The sequence below is a fragment of the Anas platyrhynchos genome, chromosome 19 (assembly GCF_047663525.1).
Source record: "Anas platyrhynchos isolate ZD024472 breed Pekin duck chromosome 19, IASCAAS_PekinDuck_T2T, whole genome shotgun sequence".
In the NCBI taxonomy this organism is placed as follows: domain Eukaryota; kingdom Metazoa; phylum Chordata; class Aves; order Anseriformes; family Anatidae; genus Anas; species Anas platyrhynchos.
This window is the reverse complement of record NC_092605.1, coordinates 2835119-2858155: the sequence shown is the minus strand read 5'-3', so window position 1 is coordinate 2858155 and position 23037 is coordinate 2835119. Positions and strand designations below refer to the sequence as shown.

The window sequence follows — 23037 nt, the reverse complement described above, 5'->3', positions numbered from 1 at the left end:
CCTGTTTCCCTGCAGTACGGGTAAAAACCAAAGCGGGTTCATGCAGGCAGGAGCAAACCCAGCAAGGAGCGCGTGGGTGCCCACCTGTGTGCGCAGTGCGGGGTTGGCTCCAGAAGCATCGCAGCCTGGCACTGGGACCTGGGCTGCCAGGGCTGGGTCATAGTGGGAAGGGGCCACCACAGACTGGTGAGGAGCCCAGAGGTGGTGCCGGGGCAGGGGTGAGCAGCCTGGGACTCCCGTGGTGTTTGCTTTTCTCCCTAGGAGGGGCGAAGGCTTGTGACGGAAGCGTTGGGCTAGAGGAGCACCACCAGCCACCCCTCATTTTCAACCTGGATCGCGATATCCAGGAACAGGAGCCTTTGGATGTGGCATCCGCAGAGTACCAGGCAGTGCTACCTGCAATCAGCTGGGCTTACACCCGGGCTCTGGAGGATATTGCCACAGACAACGTCTCGGTTGCAGATTACTCCCGAGATCCAGCGGCGGTGCCGTGCTGCAGCGCACAGCACGTGGCTTGCCGATGCCAAGCACCTCCCGCAGCCTCGCTGGACCATGGCACGGAGAGAAGAGCAACGAGGCTTTGTCTTTAAGCAAATAATTGCCCGAGCTGCTCCTTTTCCCATTCTGGTTTGGTGAATTTGACTGTTGTTCCTACTGGCTCCGGGCTTGAGGTTGGCCAGAGGGCAGGGACAGAGGCTGCAGCTTGCTTTGCTCCGTGCCGTGGGGTGATTTAGTCATGGGTCAGGGGGAGCAGGTAGAGGGGTCCCCGTGGGTGCAGCTCTGCTCAGAGCAGGGCTGTGCCCCCGGCTGCAGGATGCCCCTGCGGCTGGAGGAGCAGCTCACTGCAGTACCTGGTGGCTCTGCGTGCAAAAAGGCTTTTGGTAGGGCCCGGCGGCTGAGAAAAAGTCGTTTTTTTTCATTAAAACTGAGCAGAGCAGGGCTCCAGGCAGAGAAACAGCTCCTGTGCAATGCTGGGGGGTGGGAACAGCTCTTTTGGGGCATGAGTGGGCACAGGCGCAGGCCTGGGGAGTTGTGGAGGCAACACAGAGGGCGCAGCTGAAACTCAGAAACCACCAGGATTTCCCAGCAGCCGAGCGAGGGTTTTCTGAAACGCTTTTGGCCTCCAATTTACGCACCCAAGATCTTTCTTTGGACAAGCCGTAAGCGGCTTGTCTCAATCGAAGCAAGGTGTTACACCAGCCGCAGGGAACTGGGAGTTGTAATTACGGGCAGCGCTGCCCAAATTAGAGGGGGCTGCCCAACCGGCTGCAATTAGCCCTGGCCTGCAGCCTCCTGCCCTCCCGTCCTGGCACGGCCGCCAGCAGCAGGGCAGCGCGGCTTTGGCCAGGCTGGGGCCAGGCACAGCCGGAGCCTTTTCCCTCCCACCAGCGCCCCAAACCCACTCGCTGAAGCTTAATCAAGACTGACATCTTTAGGGCCCCACAAAGAACAGCAGGAGCAGGGGCAGCGAGCTGCCAGGGACAGACCGTGACTTTATTTCTGTCTTTAAACGGAGCAAATTGCATCTTCTCTAATATCACTGCAAAAATACTTTGCCTGGGTAAAATAGGCTTATCCTGTACAAAGACATAAGTTCAATATCTCTCGCTGTAAGTACATTTATACACATAAAACGGCATAAATTAGAAAAGGGAAAAAACGGGTATATAAAATTCTGGTGACATACAAATCTGATTAAATTAGCATTTACAATGTGGTTCTAGGATACCTGTTAAATATAGCGCTGTGCAGACAGTACATTGACACCCGCCCAGACATGATTAAAAAGAGGGGGCTGGCGGGCCGGGCGGGCCAGGTAGTCGCTCACACGTACTGGAGTAAAAAGCAGTGGCCCACCTTGGATTTTTTTTTTGTATTTTTTCCTTTTCTTGAGGACACGCAAACCTCTTCTTCGAAATTCCTGGCTTTTCCAAAGCACTTCCCAGCAGCTGTCCTACGCGCGGATGTTTGCGTCTCATCATGACCTCTTCGCTCTGCCCGGCTGACCTCCACGGCACAAGATTATCTACCAAAATCAAAACAGAATGGCCTTACTTTTCCCAGCAACAGGGTGTGTTTCAAGTCGCTTTTACGCACATGGGAGGAGAAGGGGGAGGGATGTCCTGCAGTGTTTTACTTTCCATTCCAAGGCAGATTTGTGAGAGGTTTATTTATTTACTCCCCCCCCCCCCCCCCAAATTTACAGCCCTGGGAACAGGAACCATCTGGCCTGGCGATAAGGGTCTCTTGCATCTAGCTGGCATGGCACGGTGCGCACCACACTTGCAGGACTTGGGTTCCTTGGGATGAGCCTCATTTGCCCCACTGGGTGCTCCCAGAGCTCACCTTCTGGCATGGCAGGAGGGGAAAGGAGCTGGACGGGGCTCTTTGGGGCCTCCAGATGGAATCCAGAGCTAAACACCTACATTTGGGGCTGAATGGGGTGAGGGGAAGCCTACCCGAAGTACTAGCAATGCGTTTCGGTGATAAAGCACGGAGAGGAAATGGAGAGCAGCAAAGACCCCGAGACACTTCATTCAAACACAGCCACAAGAGGAGATCAGAGACCCCGGGAAGATCCACACCTGCTTCTGGAAGCTCGGGCAGAGCCCCCCGGGTGGGTGCCCCCACGCAGACCCCAGGGCACGGCTCTGCCCGGCTGGGTGCCAGCCTGGCCGCAAGCCCCCAGGGGTGCCGGTGCCATCCCCACACCTGGCTGCCGGAGGGGCTGTGACCGTTCATCCCCTCCATGGCCTGCAGGAACATCACTTGCCTGGTTGTGAGGCACGAAGCCTTGGTGCTGGATTGCCTGAGGAGCCCAGGTGCTGTATTGATAAGCTGGGCTTAACCCTGCAAGCCCCAGCTGCCCCAAATGCCCGTCTGAGCTACGGGGGCAGGAGCTGTGTAAGGAACACGAGGCCACTTAGGTTTGGCCGGACTTGCTCAGCCCCCCTTTGAAATATTACTGAATATTCCTGCAGTTCCACAGCCGAATCTATCGCCTTCTGCTAGCAGCAGGGCTGCCCGCAAGTTTTGGAGGCAGCCAAGAATCAATGTGCTGTGAGTGAAGGGGATGTTTTTAAAGACTGAGCATCAGCGAGGGGATGAAGAGCTGACAGCTGACTGCTGTCCACAACCCATCCCGACGGAATGAAGTGCCTGTCCTGATAAAGCCTTCACATCAGCTCCGGTCCTGAAGCTGACAAGCTTCAGAGTGCAGCCAGACACAGGACTGATCACGTCTGCCTGGAAAGGCACTGACCAAGCTGCCGAAAGAAATCCCCTTTCCTACTGAATTCCAGCAGTGTTAGGAGATCCCCTGGTATGGATTCTTCAGCTCCACGCACACCATCTGGCTTCGTTCTTGCTCAATCCTGTAGGATTTCTTCTGTCAAACCTCACAGCCCTACCCTGCGGTGCCTCCAGAAAGGCTGAGCAGCACCCTGCCAGGCTCCAGCACACACCAGCAACTCCCAACACCACTGGAAACATCAATGACACCAATGAATCCATAGAGGAGTGACAACTGCTTAGCCAGGTGATGAGAAAACGGCTGGGACCATCACAACCATACACAGCCAGAGCTGGGCTTGTTCTTCCCTTCCCACGAAGCCGTCCGATGGTGCAGCCTCCTCCCAGTCTCAGCACAGCACCTCCTTCTCCCCTCAGGCTTCAGCCCGCTGTCCATCTCCGTGATGCCTGGGCACCTCCTGCAGAAGCTCAACAGCTACTCCAGAGCCACTGGCGGACCTGAAAGCACTTAATCCATCCCATCAGTGCGAGCAAGAGACGGAACTGAACGTGTTTAACCTCTTGCCACAGGGTTCTTCAGCAGTGCTGCCATAATTAGTTTCAATAGCCACATTAATTCTTGGTGAGGGCAGGTTGTGTGAGCCCTCCTTGGGCTTCTCATCTCTTCTCTGACCTGTCCCTCCTTCCAGCTAATGAAGAGGCCGTTTTCTGCAATCACACCACATCGTGCGTTAGACTGAAGCTGCATTTCTTGTTTGAGCCTCTGGAGTCTTGCTTACCAGCACTTGAGAGCAAAATGTTTCAAAATGGAGCGGAATGGCTGGATCTAAGTGCGGCCGCTTCTCCAAAACTATGTCTGAGTTCAAAGCCACGCTCGTGGCGTGGGCTGCGGGTGAATATTCCATTTTGTCACAAGTTTTGAGGTTTTTAAACGTCTTTTTGTTGCACACTGGAAAACAAACAAAACCCTTCCCATGTTTCTGCAAAACAGAACGCTGTCAAAACATTTTTGTTGGATAAGGTCAGGTTTTCTCTCCCTCCTTCTCCTCGCAGAAGTGACCGATCCCTGAAACCCCTCTTGAACGAGTCACCGAGACCGAACATTGCAGCACTGAGAAAACAGCGGAGTTCAGTGAAATTCAGAGCATCAAAACATCCCGAGCCAGCCTCCGTAAGCACTAACCCAGCAGGAGCCAGCTAGTAGGCCAGATGCAAAACACATTACCGTCAGCAGCGGAGGGGAAAAACCTGAGGTCCTAGCTGCAGACACGAGCTGGAAGCTCCAACCACGAAGCCACCGCACCAGGGAGTAGCTGTGGATAGCTCCTTCCCTCCCCCCCCACCTCCTCCCTACCGTTACACATGTAAGTTGCTCTGCCGGGTTAATTACAGCACAGGATTTTGCCAGATCAAAGTCCATTTAATAAAGGGCCTGCTGCTGTACAGCGGGGGTTTGGGGCTGGTTTTGCACAGCGCAGTCCCAGCAGGCAGGCTCATTCAGGAGCAGCGTGGTTCCTGCTCGCTGGCCTTTGCGTGTCCCCCAAGCACATGTTGGAGAGCAGGTTCATCAGAAGGAAGCAAAGGATTTCTCTCTGGCCCTGCTGCTCCTTGGAACATTCCTTCCAGATGCCTGGGCTGGCAGCTGCTCTGCAGCCAAACAGACCGAAGGGGAGACATTTTAAATGTCCTTCTTAGGGGACATTTAGGGGAAATAGAGAACTCTTGTTCTCGGTTTGTAACAGGCTGTGTCACAGGTAAGAAAAGAGAATCGGCCTAAGGATTATGTGACTTGAAGAGCTGCTCCTAGGCAGTGTTTCAAAGGGAGCCGTGAGCTAATCATCCTTTATATAAATAACACTTTGCATCAGTTAATATGAAAGTGCCTTACAGAGGTCAGCCTCAGCATATGGAACAAATCCTGGGATCCCAATGAAGCTTTCGCTTCCTCCTTCTTCAGGCTCAACTCCAGCAGCAGGATATGTAAAAATGGAGTAAAGGTTTCAAAATTCTGCCAAGTCTACAACTGGAAATCCATTACAATATTCTGCTATATTAATGCATTGTTATTAAGAAGACACTGCTGATTACAGTACCGTAAGCAACATCTGTCCAGTTAACAGTTAAATGTTTAACACAATAAATGCTTATATAATAGGAAGAGAAGCAGGAGAGACACTGCCAGGCTTAAGTTAGATTTTATAAAGCCAGTGTGTTCTTCCAATGGTAACTGAGAAAGTGCTACTTAAAAATCAAAAAAAGGTTTAAAACTCTGTTAATGCTATTCAGCTTTGTACTCAGAAAAGGAGACTCCTTTTCAGTCAGCTCGGAAATGGTGAGACTGATGAGGTTCAGGTATGTTCCAGTTGTTTCCCATAAACTAATACAACTGACTGGAAATGCAACAGGGAATACTACATTTTTATTTCTAAATGCTGGTATTGTTCAGATTAAAACTACTCCTGCTAATACTAAAAATCTGAGCAAGGCACAAAGGTCAGCTCTGGATCTGCACTTCATTCTGCTACTTTGTTCGGTTCCCTCTCTAATTATTACACTGATCATCTCTGCCCCATCCCTAACTGCCATTTAGGGGGGTGTAACTTTCCTGGCACTGTCCCTATACCTTAATTAGTTATTTTAGGCTTCACAGTGAACTGGGACAAGGTCAGGGCAACAGTATCTCTTCTGTAAGAGGTTAACACTTTCTTCTTAGCATGAGGGCTGAATTGCTGTTTTAGGGGTCCCGAATGCTCACAGGAGGAAACTCATTCTCGTCGTCAAGACACACTGGTCCGGTTGCAAACTCATGCTCTGGGATGACCTCTCCTCGCAGGGCGCCGCCGTCCTCCGAATAACCTGCCAAAGTGAAAACGCAGAACGTGGCTGATAAATGGATGCACAGAGGCTGGAAACAAACAGCTGCGATGTTGTTTTATCACTGATCTAACCCAGAGCTGGTTCCTGTGGCATTTGGCAGAGCACCGAGGGATGGTTGTGGAGAAAGGTATCCCTGTCAGCGCTACCCGTTAGGGAATGGACTACGTGGCTAGCTCCTGTGGCAGCAGTTGGCTTCCTCCCACCCCAAATGTAAGCCCCAATTCCAAAATGGGATCCCCATCTGTATGCACTCAACACTACAGAATAACAGGTCAGTGCTAGCTCTGTTTCTGTGAAGTGTAACAGGTTCAGGAGAATCTGTAGTGAACTTGACACACAAAAAAAATAGTGAGATCTGACTTCCAGAGCCATGGTTCCAACTCCTGGAAACCCGTCTGGCAGCTGGCAGGCTGCTGTCGGACCAGCTCCAAAGCTCGGATGTGGTTTCTGCTCGGCCAGGGGCCTGTTTGCGAGCAGCGCTGCACAAGGGGCCCAGCAAGCAGAGCAGAGAACGCCTGAACCATCCCGGGGGAGGGACTGGGTGAGCTCCAGAGGGCCCTGCAGTCACGGGGTGTTTTGCTACAACGAACCTTTGGAAGTTTGGGACCTTGCCACTTTGCTCCAGGGGCTTTCTTGCTCCTTTGCCCCAGGGAAGGGCAGCCGATGCTCACCTGGCATGGTCGAAGTTGAAGGCACTGTGCTTTGTCTGGCTACAGTCGCTGCGTACGATTGAGGTACTGGAGGCTGAAGGTCGTTTTCTTTGTTCTCCTCCGTTTTTCCTGAGCCAAGCAGACTGATTGTAGAGGGGCAAGAGGGGAGAAGAGTTAGTGCTGATTCCGTCCTTCCTCCCCCAGCACCGGCTGATACAACAGCGGGCATCCACGTCTCCCTGAAGCACCTCACCCGCCTGTACCAGTGCAGCCAGGCTCTGCCTGCAGCCCTTAGAGCGCTGCAGAGGAGATCATTGTGCTCCACAAATAAAGCAGGGGGGAGCAGAAGATAGGGAAAGCACTACTTCGGCTGGAGGACAATGCTGGCATGAGAATAGAAGGGAACAGACTGACCACAAAAGCTTTAGGTTACAAAGGCAAACAGTGTTTCTAATCACGGAGGGGGCTCCGAAGGGCTTCCAACAGGAGTGGACTAGATGAGAAAAGCAGCGCTGGCTAGTTTGGGATGGAGTTTGAGCAGAGATATAGTGTGATGTAATGTAACTCATGACCCAAGGGCCCTTTTCAGTCCTCTGATGCTAAAAGAGGAACCCACACAGGACGCTGGCCTGCCAGCTCCGGACGGCTGCTTCACAACAGGAGCACGGGGGCGGCAGCGGGGTCTGACGGAGGCAGGAGGCCGGCGGCCGGAGCACGCTGGACAGCGCAGCTTTCAAGTGCCTTTGTTTTGTGGCTTTTTAAAAAAAAAATAAAAAAATCTGCTGGCATTTTCCTGGCCGGCAGCCACATCCCGGCTGAGAGAACATGTTACATCGCACCCCACCCCAAAGGCTTCACATCTGGAGCCAAGGAGCCCAGATGTGGGGCTCTGCGCTTCATTTTATTGGCGCGCACACGGAACGGCAGCACGGCAGGCTCTGCTTTGGCACCGCGAGCCTGCAGGCATGCGTGTGTGTGAGTTTTTGTTGACGGAAGCTCCCAGTGCCTCTCCACGCCATCACACCCCCAAAACCGGCTCTCCAGCACCCACTCCTGCCTGGAGAAGGTGCTCTGCTCTCCTGCCCCCCCGGTGGTCAGTGCTCTGCTGCTGGAGACATCTCCTGAGGCACAGCCTGTCCAGCTCTGCCGTCTAGGCTGAGATGTCCCACAGCTGCCGAGGGATTTGGGATGTCTCTGGTTTCTTCTGCAAGATGCCCCAGGTCCCTGCCTGCTGACACGGTCCTCTCTGATGTCTGTCAGCTCAAGCAACTAAAATCACGAGTCAGTTCTAAAGTTCTTGCTCCTACAGCTCTGCTTTTGTGCTTTCAGGTGAAATTCCCTTTCTTAATTTTCCAAAATCAGCCTCTGGATCAATCGGGTAGGGAACTCCAGCACACTGTACCTGTGTTTCTTAATTAAGACGCACTCTCCTCCATCTTGTGGGTCCAGGTTGTAGATGTAGAGATGTCCATCTGAGGTGGTCACCAGCAGCCGAGGCAGCTTCTGAATCCTAACACGAAAAGCAGCGTGAGCCCACACGCGATGGCTGCACGCACGCACGGAAGCAGCAAACACACGCTGCGTGCTCTGCAGCAGGCACGGATGCCAGATAACGGGCCACAGGGTGGTGTTCCCCACAGATAGCTGTGTCTGCTCAAAGGCTGGCGTGGCAGAGGGGCCACGGGTGTCAATACGTACGTGGAGAGGGCGCAGACGTTCCTCTGCCCGGAGGTGTTGAGGCGTACAGTGGCGAAAGCTCGGTCCTGGTTTATCATGCCTGATACCTGGGCAGGGAGGTAGTTGGTAGCAGCCTGGAACATCTTCCCCATGTACCCACTCCAGGTTGGAGGCTCTTCTGGCCGGCTGTGGGGTCACAAAGCAGCATCAGTAGGGCTACCACGGCCATCCGTGCCAAAACAGATTAGGAACGATGAAAATCATCCTGATCTCACTTATGTGGAAGGCTTTCTTTGCAGCAGCTGTGCCCCTGGGCACCCCTACAGAAGCCCTTCTCTGTCTACCAAGAAGGGTTGATATGTTTGCACCAAGAAAAACAACACGGAGCTGATCCCTGTGCTGCACTTTCTGTTCCTGGTGCCCACCACAGCCTTAGAAGCCTGCAGAGCACCCCCTTGCCCTGCCAGGGCAGACTCATAGTAGCACATTAACAGACCAAATGATCTGGTATCAAAATTCCCCTTTATCTCCTGCAGCAGCAGAATCCCTTCCTGTGGGTGAGCCTCAAGGGCTCTCATGCCTCTGGTGGGACCCTTCTGGCAGCTCGTGGAGAGCCCCAGCACAGCGGAGAGCCTGGGTTTGCTCTGGCAGCTCCAGCACGAGCAGCACCTTGCTGCCAGGGGAAGGCTGGAGACAGGGAAGGAGGCAGGGGACAGTGGCAGCTCATAAACACAGAATAAGCCTTGGGAAGCTAACAGCAGGGACACAGTGTGTGGCTTTCCAAGAAGTGAGCCCGTAAGGACACAAAGCCAATGAGACAGTTTGCAGCTGGTGGAGAGTATGTGGCGAGGAAACGGAGGCCAGCTGCGTAAAGGCAGGTGCCTGAAGCACAAACAGCCCTGGGGCAGGCGGGTGAGCCCAGGTTATCCCCCTCACCTGTCAGTGAGATGCTCCAGTTTAAAGATGTGCACCGTCTCCGTGTTGCTGGAAGCACACAGGAACTGGGAATCCATGCTGAATACCAGGGAGCTGATGTTCACGTACCTAGGGCCAAGGAGACATGGGCTGGTTACTTCTTGGCACGTTACCGAATGGGACCTGCTGGGTTTTGCTCAGAGAAGAGGACAGGGAGGAGGGAGACCCATAGAGAGAGAGAAGCCCCCTGCCTGGCTGCTCCTGAGGCTGCCTCCCCACAGCAGCTGAAGCTTTTGGAACTGCAAAGGCCAGGGAGGACATCCAAGGAGCTGGATGGCCCAGGTGCAGGTGGTATTTCTTCTGTGCAGGCGCAGCAGGGCCAGGGTATGCCAGGCATGTCAGGCCGTGTACTTGCAGGCGTGTAAAATCACAGGTCAGGGATAGGGGAGAGAGGAAGATCAGGAAAGGATCTCCTGAAGCATTTGACAGGGACTACAGAAGGGCAGCAACAGCCCATCGCTGCCATCAAGACTTGGGCTCTGCGCAAACGACTTTGTAGCTTCACAACACCTCCTTTGAGAAGACAAGAGCCAGGATAACTGGGGAGACTTCATTATTTCAAGTAAGGAGCAACAGAAGGATGGAGTAAATGGGCTGAATCTACCTCTGTTCCCTGCAATTGTCCCGTTCCGTGGCACACTGAATTGAATCACTGCACCGCCAGCGGCAGTTGGGCGCAGCGTGGCCTCCTGGCACAATGACATTTCTATCTGATACGCTCGCCCTTGTTTTGTTTCTGCAAAAGATGCCAGAGCCGCCAGGATCTGACGTTGCCCTGCCCCTGTGTTTACATTTCTGCTCCGGGAGCCCTCTGTCAGCTTGTCACCGACAGAAGAATGAACTGACCTTTTCATCCCTCGCCGGAATTCATAGAGCTTTTGCCCACCAGGAATGGAAAACACACGAATGACTGTGCCCTGCAAAAAATGCAAGTGGAAAGATCACACAGGAGCAGGGCAAAGAGCGCGAGCCCCTTCCCTGACACACCCAGGAAACTCCGTACACACGAAGGCCTTGTTTGCCAGCCCGGGTCAACATGAACACAACGCAGCGGCCTCTTACAAGTGGGAATCCCTTTATTACCCCTTTATTGCCCCTCCCCTGTGAGCTGCCTTTAGGAAGGGGCTGCCCCGAGGCCCTGCTCTCCCTGCAGCAGGCAGACGAAGTGTGAGGGCTGGCTGCGAGCCCTCTGCCAGCTGCGGGCTGGCTGTGGCCACGAGGTTAATGCAGCAGCACTCTCTCACTCACTCTCTCACTCACTTTTTCGGAAGCGCTTGCCAGCTTCGAGCCGGTGGAGTTGAAGGTCAGGGCAGCCAGAGGGCCGTCATGGGCAGGAATTGTGCAGGCTGTTTTCTGTAGGACAGGAGGGAATGTGAGTGCAGAGAGACACGCTGCTCCTCGGCCTGCGTAAGGGCAGGGTGTTCCCTGTCCAGCACCACCTGTGTGTATTCACGGGACCGTATCATGCTTCTGGGATCCCTTCAGCAGCCTCAACATTTGTTATCTCTGCCCCACCTTGAGCTCCCTCCCTGCGCACGGCAGGCGCTGGGATTACAAAGAGCTCCTTTCAGGTGCACCCGAGCAGGCTGCAGGCTCGTGGCTGTGCCCTCGCTGCAGCCTGGCAGGTCTCTGTGCACACCGTGCCTGTACGGCACACGCTGCTGCAGTGACGCCACTCGGATGCCTGCGGGGAGCCCAGGCCCTCGCTAGAACCTCTCGCAGCAGCAGTGCGCCTTCCCTGCGAGCTCTGCTCCTCCCCTGCTGCAGATCCTCAGCTCCTGCTGCACATACAGAGTGGCAGCCTTATGTAATCCAAAGCCCTGGCATAAACTGCAGCTAATCGTGACACTAGCCAGGGAGAGATTTCCTGAGGGGCTGCGGGCACCCTGCCCTCCCCATGACTTTGGGTTCAGCATCCAACCCCTTCAATTCTGTGATGCTGTGATCTTTTCCAGCCTGCAGCGGGGCAAAGCAGCTGCCCAGGTCCTGCACTATGCAGCAGCTCCAACCTCCGTGAGCCACCCCAATCACACCGTTCCCTCTGTGCACGCTGCCAAAGCTCACGTGAACCCTTGTCCGTGTCAGCCTGGCAGCTGCCCCCCAGCTGCAGAGGCAGGGGGCACGTTTACCTCCACATCCAGAGCTGGGAAATGGATGTTCTGACCTCAGAGGCTGCCTCCCCAGGAGTTCCTTGCAGCCTAGCTTGGTGGAGTGCCTTTATTCATCCTCCCCAAAGGCCCCACTGGCTTTGCTGTGGTGCTGTTTGTTTCCAGGCCCTGCCGGTATCCACACGGGCGAGCTCTGCACTTACCAAAGTGTTTCCGTCGTAAAGTGCGATCTCTCCGCTGGTCGCGCTGCCGGGATAAGCCAAGTAGGAGTTGGCGTGGTTGATCGAGAGAGCGCACAGACCTGGCAAGGCGAGAGGGGTGCAGCTGAGCTTGTTTGTTGCTGGAGGACACAAAACGAAGACATGGCCACGCACACCGCAGGGGTCGAGGCGCTGCCTTATTTTGGGCCAGTGGCCGGTACCAGGCGCGGGCCGGCTGCACGCTGGCGATGCCTCAGCCGTGGGGACACCTGCTGGTGTGGGCCAGTACGGCTCCCTGCTCCCCGCCACGGCCTCCCCCAAATCCTGCTCGGAAAAAGCCCAGGTCCTGCTCAGTAGCAGGGTCTGGGCTTCTCCCCCTTCATCATCTCCTTTGAGAAGGCAGGAGCCATGAAACACGAAACACAAGGAGGGACATCCTGGTCTCTGGGCTAGCAGGACTCCTGTCCAGGCTCACTTGGACACCCGTGGATGTGAGCAGGGTGTGAGCACACACCTGGAGGCTTGGGTGAGCCGTGCAGCCTGCACACAGCCCCAGAAGGACGCCTGTGCAGCAGCTGTGGGGCTGGGCAGTGCCACTTCCTTCTCCCAGAGAAAAAGGGAAGCAGAGAAAGGCACAGCAAATGCCACGGTTGTGCAGGGAGGTTCTGGCAAACAAGGAAACTTGAGCCTAGCTGAATTGTAACCATGGAGGGAATTCTATGCTGTAACGACCGTCTGTTTGTGTGCCAACACGAGCAGAAGTCTCCCAAACATCCCCTTCCAAGAGAGCAGGAATTACAGGAGACAAGTGGATGGATGGATGGATGTGTGCGTCGGCCTCTCCATCCGCCTGCCCCCCGAGTGACCTAGGAAAAGAGCATCCCTTCCTGCCTCTGCTTTCTGCTGCTGGCTCAGGACCATCCCAGCGGATCCTGTCGCACACAGCAACGGGTCTCACTTGCTTCCTGCACCTCAGCCGTGTGCTCCCGTCCCTCCTAGAACCCACTCAGGGGTTCGGTACAACCCTGAGCTTCCTGGCTGCTGCCCGGGGTCCCACGTAGCCCCACGTGCAGAGGAAGCTGCGGGGTTAAAGGCTGTCGGGGATCCCACCAGGCTCCGTGCCACGCTCCCCGGACAGGACGCACACAGGGAGGCGCACAGCCGCGCACACGTCGTGTCAGGACGCTGCCCTGGCCCCAGCCCAGCAGCAGGGAAGGATCAGCTGAAGCTTTTGTTTTAGGTCGTTGTTTCTAACTAAACAAAGAGACCGCAGCAGCGGAGCCAGGAGCTGCGGGATCAGCCAGGGGCCCCAGAGGTCCACTCCCCATCAATCAGAAGCGTTTACGTCGTGCCAGGGACCGTGCGCGCCGGAGGAGAGGAGCTGCAGCAGCAAAGTGCTGGCAATTAAAAGGCAGGTGGATGGCACCCACACAGGGAGGGGTGGCAGGAGAGCAAGGACAGCCCAGAGACTGCTTGTGAAGAGCAAGGGGGGCATCTGAGGAGGGTCTTTCCCCAGCCCCAGGGATTGTCACAGCTCTTGCTCTACGCGGAGGATCAAGAGAAGGCTCCAGCTGAACAAAGCGAGCTCTGAGCCGGCCGGCGTGAGTCAGCCTCTCCCTCTGCTCCGCGCCTGTCTGGAAGAGGCAAACGGGAAACCAGGCCAGGGGAAAACACAGATGGAGTGTACTGAGCTGACCTCGGGGACGCACAGAAAAACGGCATCACAAGGGACACGGGCAGCCTTTGAAGATGCCCTTCTGCTCTCGGCACCTGACAGCCCCCGTGAGGGTTGGTGCACGCAGCGGGGGGCTCAGGAAGGGGGCACAGCCTGGCACTGCTCAGCGCAGCGCCCCTGGGAGTGCTGCTTCACAGGTGGCTTCCCTGAGCAGCGTGGAGAAAGGCTGCTGCACTAGGGAAGCCTGGCCTGGCTCCCCAGCCAGCAGCTCCAGTGGGATCTGAGGGGTGAGGGGATCCACACGAGGTGGTTCCCAAAGCTGCAGCTCTCAGCCCTCGTGGCACGCACGTCAGCAGGAGCTCAGTGACCTCCTCAGCACAAATCCTGCCTCTGCCATGAGTCACCTCGCAGCCACGGCGCTCCCTTGGGCTCTCCTGCCTTCCCTGGAGCAAATCAGGCTGGGACTCGCTGGGGACAGGAGCCACCGGCGCTCTCCTGCATGGCAAAGGCTCCCACGCCGGTGTGCTCAGGGTGGCAAGCAGCCAGCCCCGCTCCCAGGGCGCTGCGTTGCCCCGGGGACTTTGCTTCACTCCCACGGGGTTGCGGCGCGGCTCAGACACGCTCGGGTGCTTTTCGCCTGGAGCTGGAAGCTCACGACTAAGCAGCGTGGTTTCCTCTCAGGAAAAAGATTCACTCCTTCTTTGAGCACACACGAAAAACACCAGACTCGCCCTCCCCGGGCGTTTTCCTCTCTCTCTCTCCTGCGTGGAGGAGGCTGGGCAGACCTCACCGAGGGGACAGCCCGGAGCGTGTGCAGTCAGCCTGGAAAGTCCGTGCACATCACCACTGCAGGAAGCATCGCCTCTCCCAGCCTGTGCGTGTGAGGGAGCCGGAGGTCACCACACTTCCCCCCGAGCTGTGAGACAGCAGCGCTGGCTGCCCCTGCGTGCTGTGAGATCCCCGGGCCCAGCCCTGCATTGCCAAGCAGCTGAAGGACGGCGAAGGGTCGGGAGCTGGGTTCTGAGCAGTGGCGGGTGCAGATCTCACAGCGACTGCCCCAGGGGAGGGCAGAAAATCCCCGGATCCCTGCTCGGAAAGGGCTTGGCAAAGGAGAGAGAAGGCTGGGCCGCCTCGGCCTCCCGGACACACTGTGCACGAGGTCAGGCCTGGGAGCAGCGCAGATGTTTGGGGACAAAGGCAGCACACGTGGCACAGCACTTGTCACTCAGCTCATTCGGTGACAGCTGCTGCGGTAAAAGGGGTTTAGAAAATTAAGCTCGTATGAAGTCCTGCGATCCGCAGCAGCCTCGTCCTGTCCCAGGAACTGCTGATTGCTGCTGCTCTTAAACTGGGACCTGACCGTTCAGCCCGCCTGCAAACAGCTCCAGGCCTGGTATCCCCGTCCCTCCTGCCACGGCGGGGCTTTCTCAGGAAGATTTTAAACTGTAATTATATTTGCGGCACTGAGGACGTTTAATCCATATGAAGAGGCCATCTGTTAAGACCTGAAGTAGGTCAGGGGAGAAGCTGGAACAGCATCCCTTGAAAGCCCAGAAGCAGCCAGGCGTGAGCGCATCGATAACTTCACAGGCAGCCGCCCCCGAGACGATGCCGCAGCCGGTGACGGGATCGCACCGCGCGCCGCCGGCACGCAGCCAACTTTCCCTGCTCACTGCTAAAAATAGCTCCTCTCCCATCAGCAGGAAGGCCGGATTCACCCCATGCTGCACAGGGAGGATCTGTTCTGCTGCCACCTGCCCTGCCCTGCCCTGCCCTTTGGGTTTCCCGTGTGCTTGGTGTAACATCAGGTGGCGGCCCAGGCTGCTGGGAACTCCCTGGGTGCTCCGAGGCACAGTGTGGCTCCTGCAAAGCGCTGTGGGGCTCTGACACGGGGCATGCTGAAAGGCAGCGAGCCCCAGAGCTGCAGGAAGAGCAGCGAGCCCCAGAGGGGGATCTGAAGTTGTCCTGTACATGGAGGGAAGCTTGAAGTCCTGGCCTGCCCTACAGCTTCACTTGTACAGGGAACAAAGGTGCTCTCCGGGAAGCTGTGTGGCCATCCTGCAGGAAGATGGGGTGAGAACGAACCTCACTCAAACCCTGCTGACCGTTTCTGCTCTCCTTCAAAGCATTTGCTCAGGGCAGAGCAGAGTTTCCCCTCTCACATGCCCAGCTGACTGCCTCCAGACACTGCTGGCTCCTCAGTGCGGAATTAGCTGTGCTGCTGCGGGTGCACAGACTGCAGGCTGGGTTAATTCTAGCACAAATACCGAGGCTGAACAAAGCTCCTGCAGAGCCCAGCTCTGCCTTTCACGCAGTTCTGCCGCGCTTACCTGTTGCATTGGGAGGTGTATCCATAATCGTCTTCAAAAGCTTCATGTCCTTAATGTTGTGGATGTAAATTGACTCCTCCAGGCAAACAATCAGCCTCTGCAAGGACACAAGGGACATGACCAGAACCTCACCAGCGCAGGCACAATGCCTCTACCTGCTGCTCCCACAGCTCTCACAGCATCATCTTTGCTGCCAGAAAAGCTCTGCAGGGATTTTACTGAAATGCGACAGAAATGTGATCTCCTCTGCTTCTGCATCCCCTCTCACTGGACAGCCTTTGATTTTGTACTGCTCTGCTTCTGAGGGCTGCCTGCATCTGCTTTTGCATTAGAAAGCAGATAAAACGTGGTGATTTCTGTTCCTTTTAAGAGCTGATCCTCCACATCTCCAGGCCCCAGAACATGAGGACACGCCTGGGTTACACCCTAGGTCCTGGTTACCGTCTATTTCTACCCCAACTCTTATGTTTTTTTCATAGCAAATTACTTCCATTACATTTTTTTTTCATAGAAATTTACTTTTTGGTCATACAGGCCACAGGGCAGAGAGGCTGCCACTACTGCTTGTTAGGATGCCTACAGATGGGCTTGCCTGCCCCTCGCCCTGACTTCTTCCCAGTTTGGGAGCAAGCACCCAAGCACTGGGCCTCCCATTTCTGCTAAACTCAACGTGTCGACATCAGCAGGCAGGATTGTGCTGTGTGTGCCCAGAATTGTGTAGAATTGTATAAAACCGGGCGGGAACAATTTGTTCAGGGACGGTCACAGGGGTTAGTGCTTCCCATCTAGTATTTACACCATCCTGGCAGACGGGCAGGGTATTTCTCTGTTAATGTGCTTGCACCTCTTCTGTGGAATGAACTCATCAGGAACACCCACCCCCTCAGCCAAGAGGCAGCTGCTAAGCGAAGAGCTGCCAAACGATGGGCAGGAAAGGCAGAAAGGAAAAAGGAAGCCTAATGTTGCAACCTGAGCATGAGGCCACCGCTTCTGTAATCCCTCAGCTTTGTGTCTCAGATCTCTACGTGTTACAGGAGCATTTTGCAGAGGCTTTTTTTGGGACTGGGCTCTGGATCTGGCCGAGGGGTTGTGCTGTCTAACCCCAGGGAGCACACAGCTCCACCTGTATTAGTGCCAAGTGTCCAGAAGCCCTGAAAATATCCCAATAAAAATGTAAGGTCAGACTCTGCCCAGGCTCCTGAAGATGAAGCATCCGAATCCATGTACAGGAAGCCTCCACCTCTTTAGAAATGAGGCCACTTATTTAGTAGCTAAATGTGGAGTTCAGTTACTAACTTGAAAACACCCACATTAGAAAATCTTTGCTTTCCTCCACCATTCCTCTCGGATCAAACTCTTTCCCACTTCTATTCCTGCTAACCACAGCATCTGGGGCTGTGTCAGAGCCATTTTGCATTTCCAGGAAGACTTTGCCTTTTCTCCAGTAACAGCCATCAGCTTGCAGAGACCGTCAGAGCAATATTTATACAGCTGACTTCGGCAAAGCCACCCTGTGCTTTCCCAGAACTGCAAGGCGTGCTGCTAGTGCTGCACAGGTGAAGGGAGACTTTAAACAACAGCAGCCAGAGCTGCAGCATGGGGGGCTGACACCAACAAGGACAAAACCCATGAAAAGGACGAGCTGAGTGATAGGGGTGGGAGGTGAAAAGGCAAAAGAGGCCTGGGCAAGCTCACTGGGAGTGGAGAGGGCTGGTTCTCTGCCTCCTGCCCTCTGTGCAGCCCTGTAGCCCAGGCTGGCATCAGTGTAAGAGCTGTCGAGGTGAGGAAAGGTTTTTATCCTCACTCTGCACACAGACAGAGCCTCAGAGAAAGTGCTTGGTGCTGCGATTGCTACACAGTGTTTGAGGCCCTGCTTCCTGCGTTTCTCTGTAGTGCTCCAGTTTGACAGGGCTCAGGTTAGCGGCTGAGCTGTATGTTGAGGACTTAAACATGCTGGGCATGGACACAGCCAGGAAAAACATCAAAGCTCTCCAAAGAATTCAGGAGGGTTTTGGTACAGTAACTGAAAATCCAGGGAGGTTACAGGAGAGCTTCTCAGCAATCCCATAGCACAGCCTTATCGCCCCCTTTGAGATAAATTGTGATCTAGTTTAATGCAAACTCAAGTTACAGTGGAGCCTGTAACAAGGAATTCCCATGGATCAGCAACAACCGAGGGACTATTTTGCTTGCACAACAAGGATTTTCCACAGAGAGGTCAAATCAAAACATTTACCATTTGTTTGAGATCTGTTCCTACTTCGTTACTGTCTTCCTGTGTTAATGGCTTGTATGGGACTCAGCCTTATATGGACTTTTAGAAGAGCAAGGCTTTCATACTGAACCCCAGGAAGGTGTTCAAACATGACAGCACAAGCAGAACCCAACTGCCACCAGCTTAAATATTGAACACAGATTGAAATTGTACAGTTGCACAAAACAGTTATTACTCTGCACTCGGATGGTGTTCCTCTGGGCTCCCAGGTCAGAGCAGGAGGCAGACCTCGAGTTAGCTCTGAAATTCAGGTATCACAACGGGTGTGATCACAGCACTGCCCAGGCCGGAGAGCAGGGGCCTCCACCAAGGAGGAAGGTCGTGCTCACACCCTGAGCTCTGCTGCACAGGTAGAAATCTCTCCTCTGGGGACAGTGCCCTTGGCTTCTAGCTCATCAAAGCTCAGTGATTTATCTTCTGCCTGCCCAGCTATCCGTAGTATCTTCAAATCTCTTCAGGTTTGCTTGTTCTATGGTTGGTGGGTGAGCTCAGCCTGGGATTTGAACCCAAGCTCGTAACGCAGCCAAGGAGCAAGGCTGCCTACACATCATCCTCAGTCACTGGAACAGCACATGGGAAAAATCCCAGACTTCTTTTCCTCCCAGATTTCCTAGAACTGCTAAGCAGAACCTCCCACTTTATTTTTATACATATACATCTATCTGCAATTCAGCGGAAGTCCTCGTTCTGCCAGCTCCATTGTACGTTTAAGTGAAAAAAATCAATTTAGGACATATTTAATTGAAGTACAGGAACTTCTCGTCAAACACAGCTTTACTGGAAACTCAACCCAGAGTTTCCTTACAGGAGAGCTTTACTGCAGGACCCACTGTTGCTAACTGAGGAGAGGCTGATTATATACAATTACCCAGACTGCTCATTTCTTCATTGTAAAATGTCCTCGGCTTCTTTTGGCATATACTTTGAAAATAATTATGGAAAAAAAAAAGAGACTTTAAATCCTACAAATAGGGCTCAGGGCTGTGTGAGGCTGTGTCAGTTCAGAGAACAATCTAAAAGCCTTCTTCCCAGTGACCAGAATGTTTCCTATACCTGTAAAAATAAAACCCAGCAGCTAGCAGTACTTGAGCAGCTTTTTGCCTCATCGATGGGGTTAAGATACTCTTGGATTTTGTTACCAATTCTGACAGTTTCATTTGCAACAAAGATGGCAGAGGTGGTCCTGAAGTCAGGAAATGGAATCCAAGGGAGGGAGGAAGATGAAAAGGTGTTTTTTTTGGGGCAGAACTGTGTGCTGAATAGGCAAGGAAACAAACAACAAGAACCCTTTGTGTAACTGCAAAGAAAACAAGGGCCCAGCATTATTTTACTCAAGCAGTTATGGCAGGTGACATCCACAGCCCTCCTCCTCCTCTCTCAGAGGTTACAAGGCCTGAGGTGGAGCTGGCAGAGGAGAACGTGTACCTACCTACCCCTCAAAGCCCTGTTCAGAGTGCAAACAGAGCCAGGCAGCAGGGTCCCAGCTGGCCTCTGCTCCGTGCACAGTCAGCACCAGCAGAGAGCCAAACTGGGAGAGCTCTGGGCAGCCCAATTCCCCAGCCTCTTACCTGACGGTTCAGCCGGATGGACAGTATGTTACTGGAATAGCTGTAGTTGCAGATCTCCGTCCCTTTCTTGAAGTGGTAGACATTCATTTGCTGTGGCTTGGCATGACTGACCACGACCACAAGGCTGCTGGAGAACAGACGCTCCACGATGTAAACATCTGGGATTTCATCTGGGCACAGAAGGAAAGCGAGGCAGCCTTTAGCTTGGTTTATGGTTGGCTGGTTTGCTGTGACAAATGAGACTCAGGAGGGAATAGGGTTGGAAGGCTCTGTGCTAAGAAGCTCAACATCTGCTCTTGTTAAAAACTTCTCATAAAGGGCACAAAGCATCAAAGGAGGAAGGGGTTAAGGAAACCGCCCTGGATGCAGAATGCTGTTGTGCCCCTCCTGGGCAGGGCTCTCCAGCTGCAGGCAATCCTTGGGAACGGGATATAAAAAGGAAGCCCTCACCTTTACCAAAGGAAATGAGAGTCAGCTTGGTCAGGGACCTTCCTGGAGGCAGCAAGCATGCCAGAGCTTACTGAGGTAAGGAACAAGCTGCGTGGAACTTGCTGGCCACTCTGTGTGGTGTCTGATTTCTCCCAGCCTCCTTAAGGCAGGGGAAAGCTGATATGTTTAATCCCTCCTCCTCACTAGGGTCATGCTCTCTGTGGAGCTCTGGCATGGCTGTGGTGAACAGTGATGTGGGATGTCTTGCAGTGACTGCTTGGGATGACTCCTCTTACCCTGAAAAGGCACCGTTACAATGGCCCTGCTGGACTTGTACCTGAGTCATCAGGGACTCTACCTTCTAATTAGACAGCCCTGAACCGTACCCAGGGCTTGGGCTGTCCTGCACTGGAGGTACAAGGACTGCTCTGAAGATATTCCTGCATCTCAGCCCATTACCTTGAGCACAGCACCAGCAGGGATCTGTTTCTCTTTCGTCTCTGGATCTGCCTCTGAGGGGAATCCAAGCTCCTAAACAACTTTAAAAGATGGCTGTGGCTTGCTGCCATATGGCAGCTCACTTACCCTGTAAGGCAAAGGAGCCTGAACTGTGCCACAGATGAGGCAGCTATGCCTGGCTGCAGAAGCTCCCACTACAGCTGGCGGGGAGGGAGGCATCTCCTGGGGGTGAGTTGGATCTTGTTTGGTGCATCTCTGCTGAAACAACCCTGGTGAAGGCCTGAACCAGACTACGGAGTGTGTGCTGCAGAAGGCTGTACCTGTCTTTGGCTGTTAAGCCGCCTGTGAGTGACCTTCTTACACTGGAAGCCCACTAAAACCATCTCAAGGTAAATATCACAGAACCTGCACTGGTGGCCTGCAGCTTCCCAGGTGTGTCTGAAACAGATCTGCAGCAGTGATCTAGCTCTGAACGCTGGCTTGCAGGACAAGCTGCTGCTGTCAGACTGACAACAGGGTGAGAAAGAAGCTGGATTCTAAGCTTGTGGGACTCCTCCAGCTCTGTGAAAGTACTGCGGGTGACTCAGAAGCTTCTCTGAGGCTGCAGCTCGCTCTAAAGGCTGCTACGCACCGGGCAGTAAACAGAGCTGCTCCTCTCCTGATAAGGGAACTGCAGAGACAGATGCCATCTCTGCAGCAGCTGTACACAGAATCACTCAAAGCAGGCCGAAGTTCAGTAACACAGCTAAAGCTGTCAGCCACAGCTCAGAAAGAGGAGACTTACTGCTTTCGTGGACCTGGTCCAGGTGCTCCACAGAACTTAAGGAGAAAAGCTTGTATCCAGTTGTAGTTCCAATTGCCAGAGAGCTGCAAAGACAAGACAGAGATGAGATCTGATGGCAAGGTTACGGCCTGAGTTCCTGCAGATAAGGGGACAGGGCAGTTCCTGATCCAGCAATCTGTCAAGGCACAACTCCAGCTTCAACCTCAAGCACGTAAGGTGGGAAACCCCAGCACTGTGCTTTGTCTGTGGCTGCCGCAGCCTGCAGAAAGCAAGCACCCCTGTGGGCCAGCACAACATCACCCGCTGTGTGATCCTGGGGTGATGGATGGACAGAGAGATGGACAGAACACCTCCAGGGATGGGGCATCCACAGCTTCTCTGGGCAGCCTGTGCAAGGGCCTCAACACCCTGACTGAAGAATTTCCTCCTAACCTCCAATCCAAATCTCCCCTCTTTTAGTTTAAAATCATTCCCCTTAGTTCTGTCAACATCTGACTGAACAAAAAGTCCCTCTCCATCTTTTTTTTATAAGCCCCCTTCAAGCACTGAAGGGCTGCAGTGAGGTCCCCTGGTCCCTTCTCTTCTGTAGCTGAGCACCCCCAGCTCTCAGCCTTTCTCCACAGCACAGGTGCTCCAGCCCCTTGACCATCCTTGTGGCCTCCTCTGGGCCTGCTCCAGCAGCCCCGCAACCTCCTTGTGCTGAGGGCTGCAGACCTGGGTGCAGTGTCATAGAACCGTTAGGGTTAGAAAAACCCTCCAAATGCCCCCTACCACCAAACCTTGTCCTCAAGCACCACATCCAACCTTCCCTTGAACACCCCCAGGGCCGGTGACCCTGCCACGTCCCCGCACAACCCCTGACCACGCTTTCTGAGTGGAAACATCTCCTAATTCCAACCTGACCCTCCCCTGGCGCAACTTGAGGCCGTTCCCTCTCATCTTATCACTGGTTATCTGTGAGAGGAGACCATCCCTGGTTCCCCATATGTTCCCTCAGGTACCTGCAGGGCACGACAAGCCCTCCACAGGCCTCATTGCCCCTCACCTCACAGGACCTGGACCCCTTATAGGACCAGGACCCCTCAAAGGACCTGGACTCCTCACAGGACTGGGACTGGGACCCCTCAAAGGACCCCTTATGGGACCAGGACCCTTCATGGGACCCCTCACAGGACCGGGACCAGGACCCCTCAAAGGACCCTTCATAGGACGAGAACCCCTCAAAGGACCACTCACAGGACCGGGGCCCATCACAGGACCCCTCATGGGACCTGGACCCCTCAAGGGACCCCTTACTGGACCAGGACTCCTCATAGGCCCCCTTAAGGGACCCCTCACAGGACCTGGACCCCTCATGGGACCCCTCAGGAGACCAGGGACCCCCCAAGAACCCTTCACAGGCCAAGTCCCCCTCACACCCCCCCTCAGAGGCCCGGGACCCCCCCCCAGGCCCCCTGACAGGCCGCGACCCCCTCAGGGCCCCCCTGCCCCCTCCTGTGGCGGCCCCGCTGCCCCTCGCCCGTCACCCCCCGGCCTCCCCCCGCCGCTTACGTGCGGTCCTGGTTGTAGGAGCAGCAGCTGAGCGCCGCGGGCCCGCCCTGCCCCAGCCCCTGCCCCTGCCCCAGCTCCGCCATGCAGCGACCGCGGCCCGGCCCCGGCCCCGGCCCCGGCCCCGGCCCCGGCCCCGGCCCCGCCGTGCTGGCGGCGCCGCCGCCGCTTCCCATTGGCCGGCGGCTCCCCGTAAGGCCCGCCCCGCCGGGGGATGGGCATGCGGTTCG

General features: G+C 54.8%; 2 protein-coding genes and 1 long non-coding RNA gene across 7 annotated transcripts in view; 2 read left to right on the top strand and 1 right to left on the bottom strand.

Moving 5' to 3' along the window:
* Positions 1 to 5755, top strand: part of ARSG (arylsulfatase G) — a 45131-nt gene extending 39376 nt beyond the window's left edge. For 2 of the 3 annotated variants that reach the window (XM_038165200.2, XM_038165201.2), the window contains one exon: positions 262 to 1717. In XM_038165200.2, the coding sequence (XP_038021128.2) occupies positions 262 to 590 (329 nt within the window). In that variant the 3' untranslated portion in view covers positions 591 to 1717. Of the gene's footprint in view, positions 1 to 261; positions 1718 to 4305 lie in introns of those variants that run through there. The other variant, XM_038165202.2, reaches the window with a different exon arrangement.
* On the bottom strand, positions 1474 to 22963 carry WIPI1 (WD repeat domain, phosphoinositide interacting 1). 3 transcript variants are annotated; one of them, XR_011804193.1, is made up of 13 exons: positions 22305 to 22554; positions 21260 to 21342; positions 19588 to 19757; positions 15745 to 15841; positions 11743 to 11840; positions 10692 to 10784; positions 10278 to 10348; positions 9393 to 9500; positions 8478 to 8642; positions 8182 to 8289; positions 6801 to 6922; positions 5141 to 6108; positions 1474 to 2026 (listed from the first exon to the last, which is right to left on the bottom strand). XR_011804193.1 is itself a non-coding variant. In XM_038165203.2 (13 exons), exons 1-13 carry the CDS (start codon positions 22891 to 22893, stop codon positions 1979 to 1981), a joined length of 1347 nt encoding a protein of 448 aa, XP_038021131.1. In that variant the 5' UTR covers positions 22894 to 22963; the 3' UTR covers positions 1474 to 1978. The 3 variants fall into 3 exon arrangements, 2 of the variants coding, with proteins under 2 accessions (XP_038021131.1, XP_071881995.1); XM_038165203.2 differs by lacking the exon at positions 22305 to 22554 and adding an exon at positions 22811 to 22963 and having other exon boundaries at positions 6008 to 6108; XM_072025894.1 differs by having other exon boundaries at positions 6008 to 6108; positions 22305 to 22558.
* LOC139999113 (uncharacterized) lies at positions 19769 to 22143 on the top strand. Its single transcript, XR_011804194.1, has 2 exons — positions 19769 to 20112; positions 20224 to 22143. It is a non-coding gene; the product is annotated as an uncharacterized lncRNA (long non-coding RNA).
* Positions 22964 to 23037: the final 74 nt, after the last annotated feature.

Excerpts from the sequence above, each read along its gene's own strand:
- WIPI1 (XM_072025894.1), bottom strand. The coding sequence starts at position 22,525 with ATGAGGGGTCCTGTGATGGGCCCCGGTCCTGTGAGTGGTCCTTTGAGG. Across the intron at positions 11,841-15,744 it reads TACACCTCCCAATGCAACAG|GTCTGTGCGCTCTCTCGATC; the intron begins GTAAGCGCGGCA and ends TCGCCTTGCCAG. Across the intron at positions 10,349-10,691 it reads TGGCAAGCGCTTCCGAAAAA|GGCACAGTCATTCGTGTGTT; the intron begins GTGAGTGAGAGA and ends CATTTTTTGCAG.